This window comes from Taudactylus pleione, unplaced genomic scaffold, assembly GCF_031769625.1.
Source record: "Taudactylus pleione unplaced genomic scaffold, aTauple2 ptg000488l, whole genome shotgun sequence".
NCBI classification, from domain to species: Eukaryota; Metazoa; Chordata; class Amphibia; order Anura; family Myobatrachidae; genus Taudactylus; species Taudactylus pleione.
The window spans coordinates 401,736-412,500 of NW_028284890.1; the positions used below are offsets into that span (position 1 = coordinate 401,736).

The 10,765-nt window shown below is 44.7% G+C and overlaps 1 protein-coding gene across 1 annotated transcript in view; it reads left to right on the plus strand.

The window, feature by feature from the left end:
- Window positions 1-1,107: 1,107 nt before the first annotated feature.
- LOC148502617 (uncharacterized) overlaps window positions 1,108-10,765 on the plus strand; it is a 311,881-nt gene continuing 302,223 nt past the window's right edge. Inside the window, exons 1-5 of the mRNA XM_088449562.1 lie at window positions 1,108-1,191; window positions 3,066-3,215; window positions 3,481-3,672; window positions 4,264-4,342; window positions 4,462-4,559. Of these exons, the coding sequence (XP_088305688.1) occupies window positions 3,138-3,215; window positions 3,481-3,672; window positions 4,264-4,342; window positions 4,462-4,559 (447 nt within the window). The 5' untranslated portion in view covers window positions 1,108-1,191; window positions 3,066-3,137. The remainder of the gene's footprint in view (window positions 1,192-3,065; window positions 3,216-3,480; window positions 3,673-4,263; window positions 4,343-4,461; window positions 4,560-10,765) is intronic.

A 10,765-nucleotide genomic window follows, 5' to 3' on the forward strand; every position in this document is an offset into this window, starting at 1 on the left:
ATTTCAGCGTGTGCTGGGAGCTGTGTTATTTCCCCTCATATTTCACTGTACGGTCCCCTCCCCTATATAATAATAATAATAATAATACCACATATCAGTGTGTGCTGGGAGCTGTGTTATTCCTCCTCATATATCACTGTACAGTCCCCTCTCCCCTATATAATAATAATACCACATATCAGTGTGTGCTGGGAGATGTGTTATTCCCCTCATATATCACTGTACGGTCCCCTCTCCCCTATATAATAATAATACCACATATCAGTGTGTGCTGGGAGCTGTGTTATTCCCCCTCATATATCACTGTACAGTCCCCTCCCCCTATATAATAATACCACATATCAGTGTGTGCTGGGAGCTGTGTTATTCCCTCTCATATATCACTGTACAGTCCCCTCTCCCCTATTTAATAATAATACCACATTTCAGTGTGTGCTGGGAGCTGTGTTATTCCCCCTCATATCACTGTACGGTCCCCTCTCCCCTATATAATAATAATAATAATACCACATATCAGTGTGTGCTGGGAGCTGTGTTATCCCCCCTCATATATCACTGTACAGTCCCCTCTCCCCTATATAATAATAATACCACATATCAGTGTGTGCTGGGAGCTGTGTTATCCCCCCTCATATATCACTGTACAGTCCCCTCTCCCCTATATAATAATATCACATATCAGTGTGTGCTGGGTGCTGTGTTATTCCCCCTCATATATCACTGTACAGTCCCCTCTCCCCTATATAATAATAATATAATATATACTGGACACGTTACCTGGCTGGAGGGCTGTCAGGAATGTCTATAACAAAATGGCAGCTAAAGCCCCTGTGGCCCCGCCCCCTCTGCTCTGTGACTGGGAGACTATAAGAATATGGCCGCCGGTCACCGTACATGAGGACACCATGAGACTATTCAGCTGTTACTCTAGTGATGAAGCTGTGAGCGGCAGGTGCAGGTGGCTGTTAGTTACAGGACGTCCTTCCTACTTTGTGCCGCCTGATTGGCTACTCGCTGCTGCCAATCACCGCACTGAGGGGAATGAGAGGAGGGCGGTCCCCATGAGAGGAGGGGCGGGGCAGATAGAAGCCATAACTACACGGAGGAGAGAAGGAAAGGGCGTGGCTATCTAGAGGGGCGTGTCTTCTATAGCTGCAGTTACCGGATGATCCCAGGAGGAAGAGGCAGCAGGTAATCGCATTTGTAATTGTTATACGGGGGAGTGGCCTTTGGTATCGTACTATACAGGGGGAGCAGCCTGCGGTGTCCAACTATACAGGGGGTGCAGTCTGCAGCGTTCTACTATAAAGGAGGAGCAGTCTGTTGTATCCTAGTATGCAGGAAGGGTAGGCTGTGGTGTCCAACTATACAGGACGAGTAGCCTATGGTGTCTTTCTTTCAAGGATAGCAGCCTGTGTTGTCCTACTATACAGGTGGAGTGGCCTGTGGTGTCCTACTATACAGGTGGAGTGGCCTGTGGTGTCCTACTATACAGAGGAGCAGCCTGTGGTGTCCTACTATACAGGGGGTGTAGCCTGTGGTGTCCTCTACAGGGGGGGCCTGCAGTGTCCTACTATAAAGGAAATGCAGACTGTTTTGTCCTACTATGCAGGAAGGGTAGTCTGTGGTGTCCTACTATACAGGAGGAGTAGCCTACGGTGTCTTTCTTTACAAGGGAAGCGGCCTGAGCTGTTCTACTATACAGGGGGGAGTGACCTGTGGTGTCCTACCATACAGAAGGAGTGGCCTGCAGTGTCCTACTATACAGGACCTACTATATAGGGAACTGGTCTGCGGTGTCCTACTATAAAGGGAGTGGCCTGTGATGTCCTATACAGGGGGAGCAGCGTGCACTGTCTTACAAAACAGGGAGAGCAGCATGTGGTGCAATACTGTACAGTGGGAGCAGCTTGTGGATTCCTGTTAGTACTGTTATACAGGGGGAGCAGTCTGTAGTGTCCTGTTATTATTATACAGAGGGAGCAGCCTGTAGTGTCCTGTTATAGCAGCAACTGCAGAGTAATAATGAGTGGTCGAGGAATAACACATAATAGGTATAACATGTATGTACTGTATATACCAGATGATACATAACAGGAGCTGGGGAAGGATGTGTGAGAAGGACACAGACAGGCCATGTAATAAAGGGCAGCACTCCCTGAGCTGAGACTGTCTGTCAGGACGTCTTGTTATCCTGAGCAATAGAGACTCTCTCAGAGACAGCCAGTGGCTGTGACAGTCCCCAGATCCTCAGAGTGTCACTGATTATCCCCCAGGACATGTCTCACCCCACCCTACGCTGCACACACACGGCCGGCAGGCTGGTCACACATGTAACATACATCTGAGGTGCGGTCATTTGTCATTTCATCATTTGTGCAGAGTGACTGATGGGATTCTGTATTGTGTAACCCTTTGTGTGTCCCCTGGGCTGCCTGCTGTCCTATCCCTGTGTTACTAACCTCTTCTGTTCCCTTCCCCCTCCCCTGTGTTACTGACACCTCTGTACAGCTGTTACACCCCCTGTTGTGCGCTCTGTATTCCTACGTTACTTCCCCTCTCCCCATATCTGCACCCCTTCTGCTCTCCTATGTACTCTCCCCTCACACCCCTGTTACCTGTATGACCTCAGTATAGTCACAGACTCTCTCCCCATATCTGCACCCCTTCTGCTCTCCTGTGTACTCTCCCCTCACACCCCTGTTACCTGTATGACCTCAGTATAGTCACAGATTCTCTCCGTATCTGGAATAAATGTAAAACAAAAGTGAAAATTCCCAACATCCCTAATTCATGTGTTTGTTAAAGATTCACGTGGAGCAAATTGCACCAAATCTGTGTCTGGGAGGAATAAGACCCCCGGCCAGGAGAGGAGCATTGGTGTAACCTTATACAGTACAGCGTTGTGTGACGGCCTCTGAGGAGCCTTATGGGGCTGGGTCACAGGAACCTCTGACAGACACTGACCAGGGCTCTATGGCTGAGGGGAAAGGGGAGACTTACTGGTCACTCAGTGTTACATGTCTGACTTTGTTACATGTGTTCTCTGTGATATTTATTCCTAGATAATCCTGCTGTGAGGAACCAAAGTATTTAATTCACGTCACACATTCTGTATTCTCACTAATTCACTGAGGATGGACATGGATGAAAGTCACAGGACTGAGAGGATCTTACATCTCACCCTGGAGATCATCTACCTGCTGACTGGGGAGGTGAGGGGATCTAGGAGTGTCACAGTGACATCACTTATATCTATAGTAATAATACAGGGACATGACTGGGGAGGTGAGGGGAGTGTCACAGTGACATCACTGATATCTGTAGTAATAATACAGGGATATGACTAGGGAGGTGAGGGAGTCTGGGAGTGTACCAGTGACTTCACATATCTATAGTAATAATACAGGGACATGACTGGGGAGGTGAGGGGATCTGGGACTGTATGCAGTGATATTTGGTGTCTTCCCCAATAAACAGGGTTACTCAGTAGTGAAGAAGACATCCGGTGAGTGTGAGACACCCAGCAGCCGTCCCCTTGTGTCAGGTATACTAAGGAGGACCCAGCGCCCCATCACGGTGCCGCCACCTTACTCACTTTTACGTAAGAGACACAGTGACCTGAATATCTTGGAATTCACCAAAAAGAACATTCAGCTGCTGACTGGAGAGGTGACTGCTGGGAATGGGACATTATACAGTAACACCGGGGGATGTGTGTGGGTGATGACTGGAGAGGTGACTGCTGGGAATAGGACATTATACAGTAACACCACGGGATGTGTCTGGGTGATGACTGGAGAGGTGACTGCTGGGAATGGGACATTATGCAGTAACACCAGGGGATGTGTCTGGGTGATGACTGGAGAGGTGACTGCTGGGAATGGGACATTATACAGTGACACCAGGGGACGTGTCTGGGTAATGACTGGAGAGGTGACTGCTGAGAAGGGGACATTATACAGTGACACCAGGGGACGTGTCTGGGTGATGACCGGAGAGGTGACTGGATAGGTGACTGCTGGGAATGGGACATTATACAGTAACACCAGGGGATGTGTCTGGGTGATGACTGGAGAGGTGACTGCTGGGAATGGGACATTATAACCAGGGGATGTGTCTGGGTGATGACTGGAGAGGTGACTGCTGGGAATGGGACATTATACAGTAACACCAGGGGATGTGTCTGGGTGATGACTGTATCATTGTGTGTGTCAGGTTCCTATAAGGTGTCAGGATGTCACTGTCTATGTCTCCATGCAGGAGGAGGAGTATATAGAGGAACACAGGGGTCTGTACAAGGACGTGATGATGGAGAATCACCGGCCCCTCACATCACTGGGTAAGAGGAGACTGTCATTTATTGTACAGGGGAGAGCAGGTATGGGGCCCCCCTATATACACACATCATATGATAATCACATATATACAATGTACTCAGTCTCTATGTGTCTCCTACAGATGGACCCAGTAACAGAAATACCCCAGAGAGATGTCCCCGTTCTCTTTATTCACAGGATTGTACAGAGGAGAATCACAGGACCCCACAGGAGCATCAGGTATATGGGATTTAGGGTCTCAACAATATACCACAGTGACACTTTATATGATGTGTACAGAAGCTGTGTGTGTATTATACAATGATATTATACTGTGTAATCTCTGTCTATGACATCAGACATTAGTAACGTGTTGCATAGCTGCTGTAGTGTGTGGTGTGAGCTATCTGCACTGTGTCCTACTCCTAGTAATACCTAGAACCCAGTGATACGTCTCTGTGCGTTGTTGGGGAGCGCTGTGGGCGGTGTCTTTATGTCCCGTAGACAGATTACTGCAGTGATGTATAGCCGGATCTGTGCGGATGTGGATTGTTGATAGCATGCAGGAGGAGGGACGGCTAAGAAGCTGCGACGGAGGGTGTCACTGTTACATGTAGTGCATGTAGGCTTACATGCACTATGATAGCTACAATGGGGAGAGAGGAAGAGGAGACGTCATATAGGACAAGTGTTAGGGGAGAGAATAGGGGGGATTGGAAAGGAAGAGACAGGAGAGAGACTGGAAGGAGAATCAGTTACATAACAGACAGGAGTAAGGACAGAAGGGTCGTTATTATATAATCACCACATGGGGGAATGTGACATACATGGAATATAGGGCCTCATTCAGACCCACTCGCAAGCGGCTGTCCGCTCGCAAGTGGGTCGATGGTGTGCACTGCGCATGCGCACGACGGAGGGAGCTCCGTCGTGCGCATGCGCCAGACGCGACGAGCGAAGGACTTTCCTTCGCTCGTTGTGACTGATCAAAGGGGGCGTGCTGTCGATGTTGATTGACAGCACGCCCCCTTTGGTGGGCGTGCCTGCCAGACGGAGGCGTTTCCAAGGGAACGCCTACCGTCAGAAGCCGGCCCCACTGACATCACTAGTGATGTCAGTGGGAGTGATTTTGGCTCTGATGGAGCCAAAATCACTCCAGGGCTTGTGGTCGAAAACCCCGACCACAGGCTTCTGCTCGCACTGGCGATGGTTAAGACCATCGCGACCATCATCCTGCACGCTCGTATGTGCTGTGGGTGGTGACCCACAGCTATACGAGCGTCCAGGAGGACGCTCCATTTTTATGGAGGACGGCCCTCATTCAGAGCGAGCGCTCTGCTCAGAGCGTCCGGCTCTGAATGAGGGCCATAATATGGAGAGGATAAAGTATACATAACAGAAAGGAGTAAGGACAGAAGGGTAATTATTATATAGTCACCACATGGGGGAATGTGACATACATGGAATATAATACGGAGAGGATAAAGTATACACAACAGACAGGAGTAAGGATAGAAGTGTAATTATTATATAATCACTACATGGGGGAATGTGACATACATGGAATATAATATGGAGAGGATAAAGTATACATAACAGACAGGAGTAAGGACAGAAGGGTAATTATTATATAGTCACCACATGGGGGAATGTGACATACATGGAATATAATATGGAGAGGATAAAGTATACACAACAGACAGGAGTAAGGACAGAAGGGTCATTATTATATAGTCACCACATGGGGAAATGTGACATACAGGGAATATAATATATAGAGGATAAAGTATACATAACAGACAGGAGTAAGGACAGAAGGATAATTATTATATAGTCACCACATGGGGGAATGTGACATACATGGAATATAATACGGAGAGGATAAAGTATACATAACAGACAGGAGTAAGGATAGAAGTGTAATTATTATATATCACTACATGGGGGAATGTGACATACATGGAATATAATATGGAGAGGATAAAGTATACATAACAGAAAGGAGTAAGGACAGAAGGATAATTATTATATAGTCACCACATGGGGGAATGTGACATACATGGAATATAATACGGAGAGGATAAAGTATACACAACAGACAGGAGTAAGGATAGAAGTGTAATTATTATATATCACTACATGGGGGAATGTGACATACATGGAATATAATATGGAGAGGATAAAGTATACATAACAGACATGAGTAAGGACAGAAGGGTCATTATTATATAATCACCACATGGGGGAATGTGACATACATGGAATATAATATGGAGAGGATAAAGTATACATAACAGACAGGAGTAAGGACAGAAGGGTCATTATTATATAATCACCACATGGAGGAATGTGACATACATGGAGTATAATATGGAGAGGATAAAGTATACATAACAGACAGGAGTAAGGACAGAATGGTAATTATTATATAGTCACCACATGGGGGGAATGTGACATACATGGAATATAATATGGAGAGGATAAAGTATATGTAACAGAAAGGAGTAAGGACAGAAGGGTCATTATTATATAATCACCACATGGGGGAATGTGACATACATGTTATATAATAAGGAGAGGATAAAGTATACATAACAGACAGGAGTAAGGACAGAAGGGTCATTATTATATAATCACCACATGGGGGAATGTGACATACATGGAATATAATATGGAGAGGATAAAGTATATGTAACAGACAGGAGTAAGGACAGAAGGGTAATTATTTTTAAGTATTGTTTTTATTGAGCAAATCACAATAAAATAGAACAGACAAATATTCAAACATAGATTACAGCACAAAATATGCATATGGAATATAAGCTGTAACTATATATAACAATAATATAGTAATTACTTTTTTTTTATTATAAAACAAAATATAGATGCAAGAAAAATATCTCACAGCAACGGTGTGGCAAACCGTCAAAAAGTAGTAGAGAAAAAAAAGAAGAGGAAAAAAAAGAATTGAAAAAAACTATAAAAAAAACAAAAGTAGATATAAGGAGATAAGGGTGGCTGGACTCTAAACGGGAAGGCATTCCTTCAATCTAGATGCAAAAGAGAAAAAAAAAAAAGGGGTTAAATATTGAATGGAGATGGAATATTTTGGTGTGTCAACCAAGGGCCCTACACCTTATCAAAAGATTTTGATGAGTTACATAATATAGCAGTCATATATTCCATCTTGTAGATGTTCCAAACCCGTGATAGTATTACCTGCATAGGAGAAGGTTCAGGGTTTTTCCAATCCGCTGCTATCTGGCAGGTCATAGCGGACACTATGTGTCGGAATAACTTATTCTGATATTGTGATAGGGAGGGCAGATATAAGGGGAGAAGAAAATGCTGAGGATCAGAGGGAATAGTGGTCTCAAAGAGGCACGAGAGAAGATCAACAACCTCCTGCCATATACTAGTGAGTTTGGGATAAGTCCACCAAATGTGCAAAAAAGTGCCCTCGCCACTACAGTTCCTCCAGCACCTATCCGAAACATCGGGAAACATTACTTGCAGGCGCGAAGGCACATAATACCATCGATACAGCAATTTATAGACATTTTCTTTAATTTTGACGCAGATAGAACTGGCAGCGGCGTTGTCCCAAATTTCCGTCCAATCCTCAGCATCTATAGGGTGCCCCAGATCACGCTCCCACGCCAATTCATGAGAGTCCCGATCAGGACTGACCTCCTCCCCCAATAAAGAATAAATAGTAGAGATAAGACCCCTAGTGGAAGGACGTCTCCAACATATAGACTCAAAACAGGTCAAAGGTCTACTAATCAAAATTTAACTAATTTTAGAATGGAAGTGTCTAATTTGTAAAAAGCGAAAAAAATCTTTGGATGGAATTGCTACTCTATCTTGAATTTCAGAAAATTGTGGAAAATTATTATCTATAGTGATGTAATTTAAATAGTAAATATCACCCAATGACCAAGCAGTAAAGGATGATTTGTGTAAGCCTGGATTATGGAGTAATGGTATCAAAGGGGATGGGCTTGGAGCTAACTTAAACCGTCTGTTAACCAAGTCCCAAATTGCTAAAGAACGGGAAATTACAGGGTGGGAAGAAACCATCCGGGGGCGATGAATCCTAGATATCCATAACAGGGAAGACACAGTGGTCAGTCCCAATTCCTCGGCTTCGATAGCAACCCAGACCTTCCCCGCATTAAAGTTACACCACTGAGCACAGTGAGAGAGCTGCGCAGCATAATAATATTTTTTAAAATCAGGAATACCCAACCTCCTCCCCTGGAGGGACGCTGAAGCAGCTTTAGTCTGATCCGTGGGCGTTTCCGGTTCTATATGAAATATGAAGTCTGATACTGAAGGAATTTGAAAACGTAGGGGGGAATATAAATCAGGAGGGTCTGAAATAGATACAAGAGTCGGGGGAGAACGCTCATCTTAACCGAATGTATTCTACCTATCCAAGAAATAAAATAATTGGACCAGTCACACAAATCAGACTTAATGCTATCTAGCGGGTGAGGAAAGTTTGCCTGAAACAGCTGATGATAGTGATGGGTTAAGAAAACACCAATGTATTTGATCTTCTTTTTATGCCAGGTACAAGGGAGAATGGCTTCAAGGGTTTGTTTTAGGGTAGCTGGGATATAGAAATCGAGAACTTCAGTCTTGGAAACATTAATTTTATAACCCGAGTGTTGAGAATATAAATTTATTTCCTCTAGAAGTGAATTTAGGGATTGGGCTGGGTCAGTGAGAGAAACTAAGACATCATCGGCATATAATGCAATTTTATATTCAGAGGGGCCTGTGGATATTCCAGAAATAGAGCTATTACAACGGATCCTTGCAGCCAATGGTTCCATAACAAGTGCAAATATTAAGGGAGAGAGGGGGGCAACCCTGCCGAGTACTGTTAGTGATCCCAAAACTAGAAGAGTAAACACCATTAACCGAGACCCGTGCCGTGGGGGAACGATAGAGCGCCGAGACACCATCTAAAAATTTGCCCGAGAAACCCATTTTGTCTAGGACAGCAAATATAAAGGGCCAAGAAATGCGGTCGAAAGCCTTCTCCGCGTCTAGAGCTAAAATCAAGGAGGGGAGTTTCCTCTTATGAATAGTGTATCAAATCAATAGCCCTTCTAGTGTTATCTGATGCCTGACGTCCAGGTATAAAACCAACCTGATCCGGATGTATCAAATAAGATAGCAAAGGAGCTAACCGCGTCGCTAAGATTTTAGCATAAATTTTCAGGTCAACGTTCAGTAATGAAATCGGCCTATAGTTAATACATTGAGTAGGATCACGATCCGGTTTGGGGATCACCACCATATCGGCCCGGGTCGTATCAGGAGCAAAAGAAGCGCCCTCTAAAACATCATTAAATAAAGATGTAAGATATGGGGCAAGTTCCTTTGCAAATAGCTTATAATATTGGGCTGAAAACCCATCGGGTCCAGGGGCGGCAGAGGCACATATTGATCTAATGGCAGCTACTGTCTCTTCATCTGAAATACGGTCATTAAGAATATTTAATTGGGATTCTGAAAGACTAGGCAAGGAGGTAGAGGACAAATATGAGCGTACCCCCTCGGCTCCAGCAGAAGTGGCAAGAAGAGAATCTAATAAATTATAAAGGGAGCTATAAAAGGTCCGAAATTCCTCAGCCATAACTTCGGGATCATAGGTAAGAGAATCAGAAGATGGGGACTGCAGTTTGTCTATCGCACTCAATGCCTGCCTGCGATGCAATTTATTGGCTAATAGTGAATCAATTTTGTCAGCTTTATCATAAAAGCGTTGACGAAGTTTTTGCAAGATAAGCGCAGCGCATCGAGACAGAAGGGCATTAAGCTGACCTCGTAGTTTTCTCTATTTGGGTTAGCACAGAGGCGCTAGGGGATGTCTTATGTTGAATCAAAAGTACTGAGATTTGTGACTCAAGGGAATGAATTTCTTGTGCAGACGCTTTCCTGACCGCTGAGGTTTTAGAGATAAGAAAACCACGTATAGTAGCCTTATGGGCTTCCCAAAGGATACTGGGAGTAATATCAGGAGAGGTATTCTCTTCAAAGTAGCGGGTCACTGCCAATTTTATTTCTAGCAAAGCGGAGGGATGTTGTAAGAGGGAGTCATCAAGGCGCCAATTATACTTCCTTCGAGGAGAACGATATACATCTAAGAGAATATAGACACCTGCATGGTCTGTCCATGTAAAGGGGGAAATACCGGCTTCCGTAACAAGGGAGGTAATAGAGGAGGAAATATGGATCATATCGATCCTGGAATAATGTTGATGTGGAGCTGAAAAATGAGTATAGTCCTTAGCATGGGGATGTTTAAGACGCCAGGTATCACAAAGGCCATAATGTTTAAGGGAGGCCAGTAGAGTGCAAGAAGCTCTAGGAAGAGACATCCCGGGGGAATTTGCAGGGGGGTTAGATCTACCCAACAAGGGATCAAG